Source organism: Cygnus atratus, chromosome 3, assembly GCF_013377495.2.
Source record: "Cygnus atratus isolate AKBS03 ecotype Queensland, Australia chromosome 3, CAtr_DNAZoo_HiC_assembly, whole genome shotgun sequence".
Taxonomy (NCBI): Eukaryota; Metazoa; Chordata; class Aves; order Anseriformes; family Anatidae; genus Cygnus; species Cygnus atratus.
In genome coordinates, this window is record NC_066364.1 from 118,622,932 (window position 1) to 118,644,105 (window position 21,174).

The 21,174-nt window shown below is 36.7% G+C and overlaps 1 protein-coding gene across 1 annotated transcript in view; it reads right to left on the reverse strand.

Annotated features, from left to right (window-relative positions):
- EML6 (EMAP like 6) overlaps window positions 1-21,174 on the reverse strand; it is a 135,670-nt gene that overhangs the window by 79,953 nt on the left and 34,543 nt on the right. Inside the window, exons 2-4 of the mRNA XM_035565508.2 lie at window positions 8,843-9,002; window positions 3,443-3,541; window positions 1,082-1,150 (exon numbers count right to left, since the gene is read on the reverse strand). Coding sequence (XP_035421401.1) covers window positions 1,082-1,150; window positions 3,443-3,541; window positions 8,843-9,002 — 328 coding nt within the window. The remainder of the gene's footprint in view (window positions 1-1,081; window positions 1,151-3,442; window positions 3,542-8,842; window positions 9,003-21,174) is intronic.

Here is a 21,174-nt window from a genome sequence, read left to right on the forward strand (position 1 = left end):
GCTGTTCTTTTCCTTCTTAGTAAGTTAATTATCATATTTCCATAGGCTTATAATGAATGACAACTACGTAGACTGTTGCCTGAGCATCACTGAAGGTGCACATATAATCATAAAGCATTCCAACTCCCCCCGCCCCCCTCCTTTTTTTTTTTTTGGCATGACTCTATATGTATTGACTTTGCTGGTATTATGCCTGTTCAGGGCAATTATGGCCATTTTAAACACAACACAGGTGCCAAACAAAGACAGGTTTTGGAAGACAGCTTGCAGAATACAACAGATGGTATCACTTCTGCCAAAACCACCCACAGTTTGAAAGCAGTAGTGGTTTAATGGGCACAAGCTTCTCAGTAACCAGAACTAGAGATATTAACTGGTTTCTAAACTTCTAGTTAAAGCTCTTCCCACCTCAGCCATGTGAAATAATTGCCATCTGTTAGGAATGCTTTTGATGAGGCAGGAAGAAAATGGAAACCTTCAGGGAATATGAGCAAACAAGGATTTCTAAGTTTTTTATAGGTGCAAGAAGTTTTATCCTAAACTTAGGGTATATATCTAGGTTCATATTTAAGTCAATTCCAGACAAGGAGAATTAGAGGGAGCAAATAGTGGGATCCATGTGCTTCCATCTGTTCATCTCTGCAAGTATTGCATACCCTCCCTGCAGTGTTCCCACAATTGCTGGTAGCATGATAGGCCAAAGAGAAGTTCATTCAATTCATACTTCTGATTTAATTCATCCTATACCTGTCTTTTGACCCCTTGTGACACTTGTCAAGAGAAATCACTGAAGGGTTTCAGAGACAGAAAGAAGGCAGAGAACCACATAATTAGAAGTAGATAATGAAAATTACACCAAATGATCTTCCCACTTTGCTTGTTAAGTTGCACTTCAAGTCACTGCTGAATGCCTAAACTGGCATCAAACAAAGTTTTGACAAAGTGTTCACAGATTAAAAAAAGAAAAATAGAATACCTCTTATATCTAAGCCCTTCTTTCACAACTGTAATTTACTTTAAAAAACAAAACAAAAAAAAAACACAACAACAACAACAAAAAACAGAACACAAAAGCTATTACCTTTATGTGTTTTACTCCACAGCTGACAATTCTATTCGGTTGATATTGATCCCAGGAAATATCAAATATCTGTTAAGAAACACAGAAAGTTGATATTTTGAATTATACGCTAATTGCATCTAGGCTCAGTTTGCTTTTACCAATTTTTAGGCATCATATCTACTGCAATCTACGACTAAAAATGAAAGCACAACATACATGTAAATCTGGAACTCCTTGTAAACAATGATTAAGTCAAATAAGGCCTTCTCACCCAGTTCTGTCAACACACCTCATTTCTGCCTTCACATCAGTAATCTATACCAGCTCCAAGATATTCTTGAATAAACATATTTACAGTCCCAAATAAGATGGGAGTCGTGTTGTGAGCAAATGTTCCTCAAGTTTAGGGATGAAAGACTGGTACATTTGTCTTTGTTCATTATTTTAATGTGAGGTACGATATGCAGCTTAATCTGATTACAGAAAGACCCCAGTGACAAAATGAGGTATAATTCATCTAACTAATCTATAGAGATAACACTGTGTTATTCATTTTGATTAATGTTGCATTTATAAAAGCATAGCATCAAAAAATTAGCATCAGATCCTGTATAGCTTATCAGAACAAATTTACAGTGTATTCTATGACTATGGGATTATGTCAAATGAAAAATACCACATGAAGTTTGGAAATAACAAGTTTATATTTCTGCTCAAATTTTCAACAGCATGTCATTTGTAGACTTGACATCTGTGGCATTCAGCTTTTCAGTGTCTGAGATGAGAACCAATGAGGTTACCACAATCACTAGTTACTGCCGGAAATGAACGTCTGTAGAGAAAGACAACGGGACTTTTTGCTAATTCCAGCTCTTCAGCTGTTACTTATAAATCATCTGAGAATTTCAAACAGCTTTCTAGTGCTGCCCTCCTACAAAATATTTATCTTCTTTATAAAAATCATGACTTACAGTAGTTCAAGTACTATTTTATGTTTTGTTATACAAGCAAGATATTTTGTTTTCAGAAATGCTGTATAACTCTGGCAGACTAAGTCATTATAATTTGTGGCCTAATTAGACATGCATTCTTTCCCACTCCCTCTTCAATGAAAAATCTCCCTTTTCTGGTCGTGAAAGTCTATGGAAACTAAGATTTTAGTACTTCTTGCCTGTCCTGGAGTCTTCTGCTAATTCAGAACCTGATCTTGTGCCTACTGTAGTTAGTAGCACAAGGTGGTAGCAAAACTTCCACTGACCTAACTGGGAAGCGAATCAGTTCTGAAAGAATAAATTTAAATAAAGACTAAGAAAAATTCTGTTGTGTTGTGAACATAGTAAAAATAAATTACCTGATTGAGGGTGGTGAGGCACTGGAACAGGCTGCCCAGAGAAGCTGTGGATACCCCATCTCTGAAAGTGCTCAAGGCCAAGCTGGATGGGGCTTCAGGCAGCTTGCTCTAGTAGTGGAAGGTGTCCCTGCCCATGGCAGGGGGGCTGGAACCAAATGGTCTTTAAGGTTCCTTCCAACTCGAACAATTCTGTCATTCTATGATTCATCCAGATAATACATAAGATGCAGATTGATTTATATGCACACGTATACTGTAAGGAAGGGTTTAGTATGCTGCTCTGCTTGCATATATTCTATCATATATAAGTACTCCTTCATATGTAGTAAAATATTCTAGTATTTCAATATTGTAACATTCTAACTTGTTATAATATAATTTGCTTAAGAAAAAAGCTGTCAGAATGTGTCCAGAACTTATTTTACCATATAGGTGTTTGTGCTTAGATATGGTTGGGAGTTATTTTGCATATGCTAACCTTGTTTAAACATTTTGTAATCCTGAAAAATAATCTAGACTCAGACCTGCTCAGTTCTCCTATTTACTGAGGTTATTATGACCCCTTACTTGAAGTTAATAGCTAGAAAAGGAATACTTATCCTAATTATAGTTCACCTATAGGTAACTATCTTAAGCAAAAATAAAAGGGAAATAATTAAACTTTCCCTCAGGATAAAATGTCTTTTTGATGTATTCAGAAAAAATATTACCCTTGTCCACTGAGCTAGCATTTCACATCTCATATAAAGGGCTATAAATCATCCTAATCAGTGTGTAATTGCAAAGTATTTCTTCCCTAGGCTTGCTAGACAGCCAGCTCAAGAACCCATCACGTGCCTCTTTCACTAACACTGTGCTTTGTTTGGCATAATGAGAAGAAATAAATATCTAATTTGGTATTTTAAAAGCTGGTAGAATGTACAGAATTACCTCTGCATTGACCTGATAGAAACAAATGAATAAATAAATAAATTTAAAACACTTTTGTAACTCCCAGACAAAATTCAATAAACCTTTTATACAATTACCCTGTCTGAATGGCCTGTAGCTGTTGCCAGTAGTTTTCCTCTCTTCCAGTCCCAAATACACACTGTATTTTTGGCATCCAGTCCCACTGAAGCTAAACGCTAAGGAAAAACAACAATAATAATCTAGTTAAGAGAGAATCAACTCAAAAATCAGTTTATTGTACTTCAGGTTATTGTGTGTACAAATGTATCTTCCCATTTGCCTTGTGTTTGAACTATATTGCTAAAGGCACCATCAAGATATTCTTGTTAACCACTTGCTCACTGGAGAAAGCACTGAAATGTCTAATCTTGTCTAGAGTCAGGTAATTAATTTCATGTTACCAGTGTCTCAAATAAAATTCTTATATGAAAGAACTGAAGTACTCATTTGAGGTGAACAACACTCTAGCATTTTGATCTATTAACCTGATAATAAAAGTGAATTATGGAAATACAAGCTCTCACTATTCCCAAATACACTTCTCTTCATTATACTTGTTTTGTTGAGGTTTAGAATCTGAATTGGATATACTTTTAACAACCACCTAACTTAGTTTGTCGGATAACCTTCCAGTGATTGTGCTCATTATGCCCAACTTTACATGATTTCCAGCAGAGTTTCCTATTAGGCGGGAGACCTTTGACATCTCTGAAAGTGTTCAAGGCCAGGTTGGATGCGGCTTTGAGCAACCTGGTCTAGTGGGAGGTATCCCTGCCCACGGCAGCAGAGTTGGAATCAGATGATTTTTAAGGTCTCTTCCAATCCAAACAATTCTATCAGTCTATGATTCCATGACTGATGGGAACAGAGACTGCTGTGATCTGTGAAGGCACATTGTGATGTGAAGACTGAATTAGTGCCAAACATACTGCAACTGTACATACTGGATATGATGCCAACTGACATACGCTGCATAGGGATATATAATGGTTACACATGAGTAACTTGCACTGCAGGAAGTGTCTGTGAGAGACTCTTTTCATGGGAAACAATCTCCTAGTTCAGTAACACTTTTTAAAGTCACATCTGTTGCATCGATACTGCTTGTCCCTTACTCTTCTCATTGTTCCATCCACAAATGTCTTATCATAAAGATTTAAGCGTCCAACTAAAGCTCCTAAGCATTCAGCTCTGTTACAGGAAAGCCTGCACTTCAAGAACATGCAATAAATGAAACCTTATTTTGGCCTCAAAGATGAGCAGATGAATCATCTGATCCAAATGGGCGTATGTTTCAGGTATGACATGGACCAGATCTTCTCCTTGAAGATTTGCTTTAAGAAGATAACTTGCAAACTGAACCTCTGTTCTGTAAGTTTCCTTCCATTAAATGTCCACTATTTTTTGCTCAGATTTTCAATAGGCAAATTGGTTAAAGTCTAGAGATTTCTGAGTTAATACAAAACCAGTGCTAAAAGAAAACAAGTGCAATTACCGAAGATTCCTTTAAAACACTATATTAGAAAAAAATAATAATACTAATTGGTCTAAGGCTACCAACCACTATAGAACTGAGCGAAATCATTATTTGTAAAGAAACAGAAGGCTCCAGTTATCGTTCAGTAGCAAAATAAATTATAGACAAGATACTCCGTACCTTTTCACGTTATTTTTAAGTGTAAAAACATAGCGTACATCTTCTTTAAGTTGGCCACTTCCAAAAAACTCTAGTTTAAAGGCAGTAGATACACATGCACCCTGCACTGCCTCCTTAATAGTTACAGTTCCTGTATTTTAGAGCAATCAAATAAATCCTGTTTACATTTGGTTGCTTGGAAATTGACATAACATACATTACAAACTAATATAACAGCTGAACTCTGCCTAATGAGTAATGCATGACCCAAGCAATTCTTACCAGCAAGTGTACTAAGCGATATGGTATTAATGAAAAAAACATATGTATATTTTCCTCTGAGTTTCTCCAAGTCCAGACTCCTTTTTATATGCCTCTCACTGACAGAAAAATACCTTAGGCCTTGTTAAATTCACCCTTGTGAGAGTCTACTGCAGGCATGTGAAAGGAGGATTATTGTAGCAAACATGTTTTATTCGCTCTTGAGTAATCTACACCTACCCGGGGGTTGGATGTACTGATCAAAACACAAGATATTTTTTCATGGAACCATCACTGATTCCAACTTTTTCTCACTTTTTTTATACTGTTCTCTTCACCATGGAAACCATGGCAGTACTTACAATATCTTTTAGATTCATGATTTTAACATCTGACCTGAACTGTAGCTCCCAGTCAGGAAATTACCACTAGCGGGGTAGATGGACAGTGAAACAACTAGAGGATAGTAACTAATATTTTATATTTTCTTTTTTCTCTTCAGTTTACTGAGGAAGGTCTCCTGCTGGCAGAAGAATGATAAATGCTGAGTTTCCTTTTTGGCTGAAAGGCTTTTACTTTTAATACTCCTTTTGGGAGGGACTTTGACAGCATCCTGATTAGAGAATTCACAGAATCAATAGAAGAAAATATCTGCCAAGTAGCTTATGCACATAATTAAACAATTATTTTTAAATCTACACAGACTTAGAAGATCTGGCTAAAGAAGCCTACTGCAACGTAATGCTGAATTTTGAAATGTATGTACGCACTATGGCAGTGCTCTCCTTACTCTTTTTTATTATTATTATTTAAAAAAGTACACAAAAGGATCCTTATAAAACAAGTCGGAACAGAAATTGAAATATGAAGCATTAGTGAAATACTTCTATATAAAAGACATCAGCTTTGTAGGTAATTCTGTAAAGGGCAGATGTTAGTACTTTCAAACTCTAATTAGTTCCTGGTTCAACAAAATATATTTTTAATTATATACAAACTGACAGCTCTTCATCAAACATCTGAACAATGTGCAGATTCCCTCCCACCAAATGTCATTTCCTGCTTATACAGAAAAAGCCCCAAATATCTATTTTTAAATAGCAGCTGTTCAGCCAGATATTCAGCTCCCTACAGTACTTTTAAAATACAGTATTAATTACGGATAACATTAATAGGAAATTTACTTTAATATATAAATCTCTAAATTACAAAGCCTTATTGAAAGTACATAAAATAAAGGCAGCATATAAGCTATCTTTGATTTACGCCACTTAGATCTATCTCCTCTGTATATTAGAAAAGACAACAAATACTGTTCATTCTTCATTACCCAGTTTGTGGTTAATTATGCCAGGGAAGCACTTCAGAGACACCTAAGCTGTCTCCATGCAGTGTCAGTTGAATTCCAGCAGGAAGTAATATTTCAGAACTAATTCATTTGAATATCTTAAAACACCCCAGAGTTTCTCATAAAACAGGAGCTAATTAGCTTGACTAAACTATAAGCGCAGTGTCACTATTTTGGGACCTTTGCTAAATCCTCATACTGGAGCCACGTGGCTCTCAACACAGCAGTCAGCCTTGGAACCAGAGTTTGTGCATAGCAGAGCCAGAGGAAGACATGTTGATTTTATTGGAATCGAGCCCAGGCAGAGAAGCAGAATTACCTGAGCTTTTTCCTCAGTCAGTACTTATTTAGAAAGATGCAATAGAGAAAAGAATACATAACTTTTTGCATCTATACCTTAATGTTACTGTTGAATTGTTTTGTATTTTGAGGCTAAAATACAAATCTTTCTTGGATACTAAGAGGCATTCAATAAAAAAGAATAAAAGGCATGCACCTGAAGGAAAGGTGTGAGCCTTGTGCGTGATATCTGTTTGATCCAATCATAAGATGCCAGCTCCATGAGGTGACTGTGCTGACTAAATAAACTGGAACTGCTAGCAGCTCTGAATTTCATATACTTAAAGACTTCACTCAAAGCCCTTTAATTTTGGCTCAGCACAGCACCTTGTTCTGCAGGACAGAAAGTGCAGCAAAAAGCCAAGATACATTATCCATATTTAGATCAATGCTGGAAAACATTTCTCCAGATATAAAAGCATTCTATGCAAATTTTCATTTCCAGAATAAACTGCAACTTCTCCAACGTTTCCAGAAAAAGAATGTCGCTGTTTTGCAACGTCAACACAGCATTAAGTTCTGTTCTTAACTATAAGTAGGCACCCAGCAGGACTTTCAGAAGAGCCTCCAACTTTAACTCGTACTGACTGGGCTCTTGGCCAACTATGTAACTTTTTAGGTGTTTAAGTAGGGGTTTTTAAAAAGTTTACTCACCTGTCTCAGGAAGTAAAACAAGAGAAAATTTTAATAACACACTTTTGAATAAACAATATCTTTAAAATATTACAGCATTTGAAATTTTCTTCTGTTGATTTGGGGGTTTTCTCACTTCATTTTTTATTCCACACTTCCCAGGAACACCTTTTTCTTTAATTAGAATCGGCACATGAGATTTCAGAGGAAATGGATTTACTTTAAAAAAAATGGAGAAAGATGGTTGAAAACTAAGCTTAAAATAGAAACTTACCTCTAACTTCTAATGAAGAAATATAATCCAAAGAGGAATAAAACCACTGTGTGGTCAATGGAAGAGTAATTAGGCATATGATAGCAAAGTGCTTCTCTGTAGACATCTAACTCTGTCTACGACATGATTTTAAGAAAAACATTTAAAGGCAAATCTGCCCTTTTCAGTTTTAATTCTGATGTACACAAGCAAATAGAAAAACCAAGGAGGATCTGTGAAAGAATCCGGGAATCAGCTAATCTTCTAAGTATTCCTAAAAATATTTCAGCAACCAATTATAAACTACAACCTAAGTCTTACACCAGAAACCTGGACATCAGTAATGACAAAATTGCACTGTTAATTTTATAGAGAACTATGAATATGAAGTAAATATGAAGCATTTCTCACTTTTATATAAATTGTGACTGAAGAAGGAGGAAAATAGATTTAATGTTTTTTACTAGCTCTCCTCCAGGGAAAAATTCAATACGCTTAGCATTGAATAGCCCACCATTTACTTATGTTAATATTGTCTAAAAATATCATACAATCATATAATAGTGTACAAAACCATACACTCTGTGTTCTAACCCCCTTTTTCAATTAAATTTACTGTGTATCCCAGCCAATGAGACTCTTAGCAGTGAGATTACTGGAGTCCCTCTGCCAAAAAAGCTGCAGGATTGTAAAGACTGCCAGGAAATGGTCTCTTTGAACAGTAGGTGCTAAGTATGTGGTGAAGCTATTACATGTGAGCCAGGGAGGGCCATTTCTTGTACAGGTATTTGTCCAACAACCAATGCATCTACTTGAATTCTAGGTTGAGGTTTTGGTCTTTGAAAGAACAATATTTGCAGTCCTTGCATTAAAAAAATTAATCGCAATAGGAATTTCAGTACTACAGCAATGCAGCTACCTACACATATAAAATACTTACATGTGCATATTGCCTGGAATCAGAAATCAAACTAAATTAAAAGCACAGAGAAAGAAGATATACAAACCTGGCCATCTGAATCAAAAGCTAAGCAGGCAACTCCATGTGTGTGTGCATCCTTAAGAACAGAAACAGTCTGTACACGGTAGGAATCCCAGATGCAGATGTAAGGGTCCTTTCCAACCTGCCCTGTAGCTACTAAAGTTTTATCTGGGTGAACTGCAAGGCTGAAACAGAATACAATTTAAGTTACAATACACTTTCTCAATCAGTAAAACAGTATAAAATGCAAAAATGAAACTAAAACTTAATTTTTCTTAGTTCTCAAAAACCATCTCCTTTTGATTTATTATATAAATATATTGAATTATCATATCAACTGTGTTCAAAACTCAGTCTATCCCATTATCTACTTATATCTTAAAATAATATGTTTGAGATTGACATGGTGACTGCAGAATACAATTGATCATGCAATAATGTTTTAACTACACATTTTAAGGAAAATGTAACCAGAATTTTTTTACATGGGTTTTTATCTTAGTCTTTCATGGCTTTATGAACTCAGTGGGTGATTTTCAAAAATTTATTCCACTTCTACACATCAGCTTAAATATTCTGAAATATGGATGAGCAGCTGAATAAATAATATTTTTCACAATTTACATGCAAGAAATCTTCTCATAATTAGAAGTTTAAAAATGGACTTAGAGGATACAAAAACAAACTGTCTCCTGTATTTGAAGAACAATATTTGTTTTATTGAGAGGCAACAGGCACAAACTGAAGCACAGGAAGTTCCAGCTGAATATGAGAGGGCACTTCTTTACTGTGAGGGTGACAGAGCACTGGAACAGGTTGCCCACAGAGGTTGTGGAGTGTCCTTCTCTGGAGATACTCAAAACCTGCCTGGATGCCAACCTGCGCAACGTGCTCTAGGTGATCCTGCTTGACAGGGGGGTTGGACTAGATGATCTTCAGATATTCTTTCCAACCTCGTCCATTCTGTGAATCTGTGATTCTGTATTTTAAGATATACTTTTAGTTACTGCCACCCAAGGAGAGGTAAAATTTACTGTACCTTTGTGAGTTCACTTCATTTTTCTGTAACAGCCAATTAGAAATAGCACTTTGCACAAAAGCCTTTGTGTCAAGCATCATTTCTATTACTTAAGCCCAAGAAAGGTGGCAGTGTTTAAAAAACTGTTTCCTGGTTGTCAGTGATCAACTCCACTGGTGTTCAGTACAATTCCTTGACCAGCTCTGTATTACATATTTATTAAACACAAGCCTCTCAACTTTTTTCTTTTCTGTAGTATTTGTGCACAGACATGTTACTACAAGCTGCTCTAATGCCGGTTCTATTAGCAGAATCAAAATACACCTCCATGCACATTCCTTCAGATACGGAAATCTCCACCAGTCAGCCCACAGTATCTTTCTCACTCCCATGCCTAATTGTGAACTTCAATATTTATTTCTATCTTGAGCTGGGAGCATTTCTCTTAGATGTCAAATATTCTGGAACCATGTAGTAACATCATGTAAAAAAGAAATATATGTATCTTCCTCATCACACACAACAGATTTTCATTGTAACACAAAAAGACAGAAGGCCGCCACTTAGCAAACTTCATCCCATGTTAACAAAAGAGTAATGCATGCTATCAGTAGTGACACAGTACCAGAAACTACTCTTTGCAATTATTCTGAGCTATTGTCAGTCTATCCTTCAACCCTTAAAATATTCTCTTTGACAAAGCCCAAAGGATCTAGTTTGAAAATCTAGCCTGGGGATGTTAATAATAAAAAACTATCCCTAAGGTAATAGGAATACAAAGACAGTTTTACACTGCTATTCAGGAAACAAATTAGAACAATGTCTGAGCTACAGATGGAATTACGAAAAAATATTCTATTAATAAATTGGCATTCAACAGATGGCTTAGGGCAGCTATTTTTTTCTATTCCAGTAGTAGATAATACTAATTACAGAGAAGATTCATTAAAAAAAAAAACAAAAAACCTTAAGGATATTTCAAAAACATATGTACTCATTTTTTCATGTTCAAGAACAATTCATGCAAAAAGTACGCGTATAGCATGATGTCCAATAAAACAATTTTATCTTCTCCTGCACTTGCTCATTTCTCCTTTTCTTCTTAGGCTTGGATTCTACATTTCACTGTGTCAACTAGTTCACTAGGGGAATAAAGGATGACTCCACCATATTTAAGTTCTGATACTTATAATTCAGTTAGATTACTTTTCTTCAATGATAAAAATAAAAAACAGATGGAAAAGATTAATTGAACTAATCTATCTCACTGTTAGAACAGAATTACAGCTTAATTACATCTACCACCATTTTGTACAGTTTGGCTTCCACATACTACAACTTCCTGTCTTACGTTTGGTATTTCTGTTCCTGGATATGAACAACAACACATTCCCTACAACCTAAATACGTCCATACCAAACATATCTGTTATTTGCTTTATCCTTTTTGATGCATGAAGTCAACTAATGGTGCATCTAAAATTAGGACCCAATATCAGCTTTTGGCACCTAAATACATAGCCTGATTTTTCGGAACTGCTAAGGACATTCCTTTCCCGCTCACAGCCTTGACAATGCACTAATACTGCCTACGTTCAGTCTGGCTGTCAGATAACCAAGCGTTCTTTTTTGGCAGACAGAACAGTGGATTATGGAGTAAGGAAATGGAGTCTAATTTCAAGAACAAATCTTGGTGACTGAGTAACTGTATATATGAATTCCACGTTTGTTGCAAATTAAAATACAAAACCCGTATGTGCAAGTATTTAATCTATTTTCTCCTCCTACCTCCAGATCATAAGATTTCCTGCTGGCACAGGTTCTGTGCCCTTCTACACCTTTTAAAATTGAGTATAAACCTCACTCTTCTGTTTCCAACTGACAGGTGCATTTCTTCCACCTTTCTAAGCAAACATCCTATCTTATATTTAAACCATTTATAGTGAAGCCACATCACTACTTGCACCACTGGAAAGTACTGAAATGCTATGATAATTAGTGCAAGATAAAAATATGATTAGAACAGATTATGTATTTAAACAACTGCCAATTATGGTACAGAAAAACACTGTTAAGGAATTATTTCCTGTTCTTTCCAACAGGCAGAAGAGCTAGAAACAGAATAGGCTTTATTACACAACCAGACAGTTTTCTGCAAGCCACGGGCAATAGGCCTGCAGATACCTGTTTGAGATGCATTACTGTAAGTCAGAGTTACTGCAGCACGGGCAGTGCCCTCACAGACCAGGGCATAGTCCCTCCCACAGGACCTAAGCAGGGTGCACAGAACAAATTTCACATGAAAAATTCTCCCTACTTTCCAGGTTTGTGTGAAGAGGAAGTTGACTTTGTCTTGCCTTATGGGCAGTTCTTCCACCCCACACAAAGAGCTAAGGCAGAACATAGGCAGGGCAAGAGTACCAGTTACTGCTGCTGGTACGACTGGCCAGTGGCAGCAGTCACTTTCCCACACATCTCGACCTTCTCTCTGTGGGAACAGTAACAGGAACAGATGCACGTGTAGGGTACAAGACAGGGATGACTGCTTGGGAAGCACATGTTCCCCTCCTCCCAGAGAAGGCAAAGAAAGTGAGGAGCTTTCTGGCAGTCTGCTCCTCTGAGCAGCTGAACGCTTTTGTGGATGCATAAAGCTAACTGAATTCCCAAAGCACTGTGATGTGTTTGCAACAAGAGATTTTTCATAAAAGCACTGTAATAGGCATTTTTTTTAACCAAACAATCCATTTAAGAAGAACCAATAAACTTTACGTAGTATCTTAACATTACACCTTATTAATAAAACGATCTATAAGGAAAAAGAGATTTTGGGGACCATTTTCTTTTCCTTCACTTCCAAGATCAATGATTACAAATCTAGCATCCAAGGCTGGAACCCTGTTAAATTAGGATAACTAAAGATGCCAGTCATGTGTTCCAACAGAGTCTGATGAAATGCTTTACAAAAGTCATTAGTGGATCCATCTGGTCTGAGGGCCTTGCCAGATGGTAAACTCTTCCTACCTCCGCAATTTCTGTTGCAACAATATCCTGCTCCAAGATTTTCTTTTTTCTTTATACCCACATTAGAATTTCAAGGGATTGGATGTATTTGCTTCTTGTCTATAATGTATTTTTGTTTGTTTCCTGTAACAGTTTCTATAGATTTATATACATATAATACAGATTTCAGGTTTAAAACTCAGAAGTAGACAAGTTTATGGAAAACAAACCACTTCTACATCTTTACATTGAATATTAAATTGTAATTTTTGCATTTAAATTATTCCCAAACCACCAATAAAGCCATTTTTTCCTTCATCAAATACATAGTCAAGGAATCAGAGAATTACAGACACTAGAAACAAAGAATGACTGGGAAGAACAAAAAGGGGATGAGAGAATTGATTGACCACAGTTAAGGAAGAGATGCTTCAGAAAGAGGAGGTTCAGAATGCATTTGATGTTCTTTCAGTACCTCAAAGGTAGTTACAGAGAAGCTGGAGGTACAGTTTTCATGAGGATGGATGGTGAGAGGAAATAAAGCAAGCGACACAAGTCGCTTCATGGAAGATTCTGTCTGGATATAAGAAAAACACTCTTCACTGTGGGAAGAATTAAACATTGGGGTAGGTTGCATAGAGAAGTGATAGAATCTCCCTTGCTGGAAATGATTCCTTAGTTTGACAGGACCCTGGATAACCTAGTCTAAGGCTGTGCTCTCAAAAGAAAGTTGGACTGGATGATCTCTGGAGGCCCCTTCCAAACCAGACTTTTCTATGATTCTACATACCAAAATACATCAAAAGTCTGAAGTAATCAAAGTAAAAATGCATTTTGGCTCACAGCAGTTTACTTGCATTAGCTAACTGATCCTTGATGCTGCAAGAAGAAAGCTACTCCTGTTATCTTTAATACATACATATGAAATTGATAGGCTCATTGAGATATTGAAACGGGTGTATCAGACAACAGACAGAAGTCTGAAGCTCACTATATCCTGTGTCTTTTAATTAATTATTACAAACCTCGTCAGGTAGTCAAAATACTTTTTCACTGAAGCAGCCAAAGGATGAACATTTGCTTTTACTGTTGTGAACATATAATTTTTTCCATTTATGAATGCCGTATTAAATTGAATCTCTTTATAACCATCCTATTAACTATTCCTTGACTAACATGGATCAAGCAAATACACTGTTTAGACAAATTACAACTACTTTCCAGAATGTCTCACCTAACAAACAAGAATTGCTTTTGGAAAGATGGTTAGCTTTGTCACCCATCTCTCGATAACGCAATCCATTCTCATTGCTAGGGCTTTTTTGCACCTTAAAGCAGCTTGCTAACTGGACACTACTCTAAAATAAATCTAGATAGATAGACCATTATAAATCATTCTCTACTCCAAACTCATCCTATTTTAAAATTGCAATAATTTGCATGTTCAGACAAACCTTTAGAAAATTATGCAGTTTTATGTTAACACAATGCTACACAATGTAGAATGTGAGGTAAATTTAAATTCAAATTCCATAGCAATACAGATACTGTCTGTATATGATTAATTTGCAAATAAATGAAAGAATTGATGCTTTCTTGCTCAAAGTCTGATACAAAATCTACAGCTTACCGGAACAGAGAACATAGTGTTTTTTCCTCAGAATTTAGGTCAAACTTCTTGGGAAGTACTCAGGGCACTGACTGTGCTATGCTTGAATAATGGACACATAAATAACAGAACCATTTTATTAAGACTATTTCTCCATAGTAAAAACATCTCTGGAATTTTTTTTTTCAAAATGCTTCAAGAAGCTCCAAGCCTATCCTGAAATAGGCCATTACGTGCCAGTAGGTATTTTCTTCTTGGTTGCCTCCTTCTGCTCTGCACTGTTAGCTCTCAGTGGAGAATGAAGTGACACTTTCAAGATCCTGACAGGCCAGCAGGCATGTCTGAAGACCATGGATCTCTTCAGCTTCATTCTACTGCTCATACAATGCTAAGGACAGAGCTGCTTTCACATGTCAGCAAAGAAAACTAACACTTCCCGGCATTCCTCATTTCACAGGAAAAAATTTGTTTCTCTCCTCAGCTGTGGGGCCAAAAAGGAGGTCTGTAATTCACTGTACAGACAGACCAGTATTATCGGAAAAATAAGGCAAGATGCAGCCTGACCCCTATTACTGAACACAACACAAAACATAACCAAGTCCAATTAAAAGGAGCAATGGAACACCAGCAGTTAAGTGAAAGCAAACATGGTGACCTGCAGGACCATAAGAACAACAGGAAGGAAAGGGAAGCCAAGAAAAAAAGAAGTGGAACAAGTGAAGAACAAAGCAACCTACATACACCACACTAGATCATGCTGGGGGAAAAAAAATAGGAAGAAAAGTTTGGAGGAATTTGATGGCCTCAGTCTGCATATAATCGTATAGTCTCCTCTTAAGTTAATTCTGAAACACAAACAACATAACTATCACTCAATGATAATCAACCTCTTGATAATGAAGGAGATTGCTACTCATACACAAGCACAGCTTGTGACTTTTTGCCCTTTAAGTGCAAGCTTGAGAACCCTGGATGCAGAAAAGAGCTGGCTGGCAGATCCCACACCGCACATGCAATTCTGTATGGCAGGTACCACTGCACAAGTGACAGGGGCTATGTGAGTGTATGGCACGTGTATGAAGCAAGGTTCACTGGGAGAAAAGGGACCACAGAGATCTGGTAGCTCTGATACACCGAGCCTGCGTGTGTACGTGCATTTATAAGTATGTATAATACAATTAATGCACACACATTCAATTTAATTACTTTTTACACATGTGAAAGTATAGCTGTAGTAATACTTTGAAATACACAAAATATTGCCACCTACTTGTTGCAAACAACAGAGGTACAGAACTTACTTGTTCTGAAAAAATATGAATGTTCATGGAAACACCTCTGAGTAAGGACAGTGACAGAACTTTAATTCACTGCCTTGTTTTTTATAAGGTAATAATTTGCCCATTCAGAACCCAGAGGAGCAGATGCATACAGAAACATGCATTTAAGACCATCTGGCAAATAACTTATATTTTAGGTCTAAGTACTTACTAACTATTTTACTGCTTGCTTTCCCCTTTCATATTCCACGTGTAGGAAAAAGAGTGATACAGTTAGCTGTTCTAGCATTTATTCATAACTCTGCACTGGCTTCCTACCTAGAGCAAGTCATTGCAGGCTAACTTTCTCAACAACAGAGAATCTGTTTCTGAATCTGGGGGCCTGCCTCAGACAGTGACCATCTGCTTGTCAGAGGAAGCGAACACCTACATTTTTGAATGAAGTCAACACAGACTGTGATTGAAAATCCCTATGTTGGTTCGGCATTCCGAACGGGTCCTGGCCACAAACTGAGCCTAAGTGTAATCACTTACAGAGAAGACAGAAAGCACAACTGGTGTTGCTAAAGGTGTTTGAAGCATACTCATTAATAGCCTTTGGTACGCTAAGGATACTGAAAGTGTCCTGGAAACACAAGGGGCTTTTTGACATAGATGTTATTTCTGACTTTTTCCAGAACTAGCATGGGGTGTAACAGCGTCAGCATCTTGCAAAGTTATAGCTATTCCTGCCACTCTAGAAGTACTCCTCTCTGTCCTCGGGCAATTACTGCTGACCAGTTCTGGGCCATTGTTTGTTACTTGAGCCTACAGAGTTATCCCACCACATTTCAGTAAAGTCTGCTTGGCTGCTCAGAGCTTATTAGAAGCCTTGGCAGATCAGGCCCATGAGGTGGGGTACATAACCTTGCTGAACACACGAATTGTGGTTGCAGCACAGAGCTGCAGCAGGTTCATAGAGTCAGGTCAGACTTAAAGATTAAATTGGTTTTGATCAAGTGATTAGAATGTCCCCCCAGTAACAGAAGTGAAAAGAAGCAAGAGAAAAAATCTCTTAAAATGTAATTGTTACTTTTTTTAGCAAAAATGTTCTGCACTTTGAGGCCAGCTGTGATTTACAGTCCTATGCATCTGTACAGACAGAAAAAATGGCAGATTTAATAAAAGGGAATGGCACTGCAGCACAGTCCTGCAGCACCATGGCTCCTCATCACACATGGCTGCAGTAGCACAAAGGTCATATGGTTCTCTGATGGCATATTTATTTTGTACATATCTCACAAGTATTTTTCAGCTCCAAGTTTCTGCCAGTGAAAGGAAGCCTTAGGAGATTTTATCCAAAGCATGTTTAATAAAGGTCATTGAAAGGTAAGTATATATAACTGTTGATGTGCTCATGAATTGTGTTTTTTGAACAAGTGATCTGGGAAAAATATGCAGTATTGCTTATTAGCTGCAGTAGACCAGACACATGCTACTGTATAATTCTCAAATTACACTACCATATACCATTTTCCTCCTTCAGCTTTCACATGCATGAACAGTGTTTCCATTTGCGTGTAATTATATTTGCATTCACGCTTATTATTTCAGCATTCTGCAAATATCTGAAAATAACCCCCCAAATGACAAAAGTATAAGAGTGCTGGAAATTTTCATATGTAACATGGTATGACTATTTTTTCCAGGGAAGAGCTAAAGATAATGGAAATAGAGGGTCTTGGTCTGGATTAAGAGAAGGGCAGAGATGCTGCTAGGCAATCGTGAGCTGACTAAAACTGCACAGGTGTGTGTGGTTTGGCTAAAACAGCTATTGCACTTTTTCTGGTCTAAAATAAAACCTTTTTTTGAGGGGGTTGTGGGGGGTGTTGTTGTTGGGTTGTTTGTTTTGTGTGTGTGTTTTGGTTGTTTGCTTGTTTCTGTAGAAACAGCAAGAGAAGCTATCAAAATTATAAATTAGAAATAAGAATAGTTTTTTCAGATAACTGAAGGATTTCTGGACAACCTCTTGCTGCAGTGTTTCGTTCTTTGCTCTACTTGAAAGTTATGGATATATGTGTGAAAATCATAGCAACCACAGCAAAATTAAACATAACATTAAGACTGTAAAGACTCTGGCCAAAATACATGAAATACCAAAGACAGATACACATGGCACTTTTTGATATAAATATTGCAATTTTGCAAAATTGGTAAGATGAAGCTGAAACAATCAGTTGTAAAGAAAAACCTTTGCATTCATCTATTATTCATAATTTTAAGGTCAGTCTGAACACTCTGACTGCAAATACAATTTATACTTCAGATAAAATCTGTGACTGAAGAAATTATGACCACTGTCACATGTTGTGGCCTCCTTTATTTCCTGTGTTCACCTTATTTCAGTTTGACTCTGCTCAAATACCAGATTCAAAATGCAGCCAAAGCAGATGACACCAACTGCACAGTGCTGCTAGCAATCAAACTGCCTATTTTTCTGATTTCATCACACTCTGGAGCTGAAAAGACTAAAAATGGACTGAACATAGCTGTGCCTTTTCTCCCAGAAGTATGGGTGTGAACATAATTCAGGCAAAGACTAAGCCAGTCAGCTCTAAAACTGGTGGTCACAATGAACAGTAAATATCTGTGCACTAATTAATTGCCCAAAGCATGATGATGTCAATCAAGTTGCACTATAGTTGCTACAGATGGGTCCTATGCTTGACAGCACAGCTGAAGGTATTCTTTCTGGAGGCTGATTCAGTAATTAACTGCTTTGGGATTTCCTGGATCTATTCTACTTTCTGTATAGCTAGCAGTCATCAGGGAATATAGCTGTAACTATGCAGATCACTCAAGACACAATCCAAGTCAAAACATTTGCAGATACATCTGAGAAAGAGGAGAGAGGAAATCAGAAGAAAGCCTCGGGAACAGGACAGACAATACACATCGCTAACAAAAAGAGGGATCAAGAGGGAGCTACAATATGAATAAAACATTGGAGAAGACAAGAAGAAGAGACAATAAGCAAGAAAGCCCAGAGAAGAATGGTCAAGGAGAAATATCATAGAGAACAAGGAAAAAAAAAAAAAGTCACTCATAACTTTTCTGGATCACTCCCACTTTAATTTTTAGTTTAACAAATTTCATCTTATCTTGTTGAAAATCCCTGGGTATATTCACATCTATGACAAGTTGCGTGAACTGACAAAACTCACAGGATCTTGTTTAAAAATTCACACAGGGATAATATATATATTTGCATATGTTTGCCTCCAACTGATTAGCAGAGATAAGTATTTTCCACCCAGGAAAAGTGTTTTTATTTCACGTGCAATAAGTTACATTACTGCTGTTTCCTACTCAGGCATTCTACTCATGATAAATCTGTCACACAACATTTTGAGTTTAAGCACTTTAATAGAAAGAAGTAGGGAAGAATGAGATGTTGACTCAATTTTATGTCAAGTGAACAAAGGCCGAGCTGCATTTGATCAGTTGGAAGCAGATGATAACTCTTTTTTATGCGGAAAGAAGTCTACAATACACGTCTACAGAAATGATAAATGTGGTAATACTAAGTGTGGCTGGAGGAAAACATTAATTTTAGCTGCCCTAGACTATGTGGAGCTTTCAGTGCTACTGAAAAGGCTTTCTCTTCCTTTGAATACAGCCAACTGACATTTCTTGTTACCTCACAGATACGCAAAGGCAAGACCATCAATCTCATTACTTTTCAAAAACATGGTATGGTACAACAGATAATAATCAGATCACACTGAGGGAGATTAAAGAATTCTCCTGTGGTGGACAAGGGATTAGATTTAGGTTTCCTTCTGTACTTTCTGAATGACAACAGTTTATGTTGTGTGGCCAGTTGAACCTCCACATGCTAATGGACTTCTAGGTATAATTAATAGCAGAATCTTGCACAGTACATGGGAATTGGATGTATCTACATTAGCCAACACATGCAAAAAAGTTGTTAATCTTTACTGATTGTGCTGTATTGGGAGACATGTAACGAATGGAGTGATGCATTGGTTATATATATGGAATATACTCTAGTTTTAGGACTTCTGCTAGCAATAGAACTGTCAAACTTATAACTCAGCATGGTTAGGTGTCTGAGGTTGGCTATGCTCTTCTTTAATTCTGATCTCTCTTTCCACTTGCCCTAAGCAGAGACATGTCACTCCCTAAGAACTGTAAGGAGGACAAAATGTTTATGCTGTTGCGTAGTAATCAGCTGAAAGCTCCTGCTCTCTTGGGTTTTCAAAGAGGTTATCTTTCCCTATACTTCAGGGGTTGAAAAATAACAGAAATGGGAATGCAAGTCTAGCATAAATGTACAGAAATTCTGCTCCCTGTTTGGTGTGCTGAAGCACGTATTGACAAAGATTACATCAAAGCTGAGAACATAGCAGAACATATAGAAATTACATTTAACGCTAAATTAGGTCTCTAACCTAAATTTCTAGTTACAATACATCAGTCACAAGGTCAGAAGCATCGGTTTTATGAGTACTCATTAGGCTTCTGAAATTCTATTTCACCAGCTAATTGTGTACAACACAAATACAAACACTATTCTTAAAAGACTTGAAGACTACCTTTAATACATACATATTCTAATTCTATGTTCCTTTTTCCAAGCAAATCAAATTTAAGAAGCTTTTATACAATAAACCATGAAAATTTTTTTAGGAAGTGCATTTACTAAAATGAATGTAACATTTGTTAGCTTATTTTGTCTGAAACAACCTGAAGATTATAAGTATCAAGCGTCTATTGTGTATGAGATTACATAAAGATTCTGTACCTCAGTTACCAATTACCACAAGATTTTCAAGACGTTGCTAGAGCACATCTAACAGTACACTTACATACTAAACTTCCTACGTTACAGAATTTACCTAGTTACACAGAGCCTATTCTAACTGCTACAGATGAAAGGCATATCACTCAGCTATCGACTATTAATATACAAATAGCAGATAAATACCACTTTTTATTTAAAATAATAATAATTAAAGATTAAAAAGAAAGCCTTGGTTTTACCACACTGTTATACTTCCAGTGACGAAGTTTCCAGCATCATAGTAAAAACCAACCAAACAGTTCACCAACAACATATCAATACTTGAGATATAAAATCTAGAAAAGCAAGCACTAGAATACCAAAGAAACAAATTTAGAAATTAATATCAGCATTTCCCCTGCTTACCTTTAGCCTTCTCTCCTTTCTAGCACAGCTTCTATGAGTCATTGCAACTCAGCTGATTTCAACCACTGCTGATTTGAAACAAGCTAAGTGGAATGTTGTTTGTAACTGCAACGTAGGCAATAAAAAAATGAACTAATAGGTAGGGAAAGATCATACCTTTAAACTAATAAAAATACTAAAAGATTTGAGGAATTAATTTTCAATTTCTTCAACAAACAAAACTGGAAAATAAGGTACTG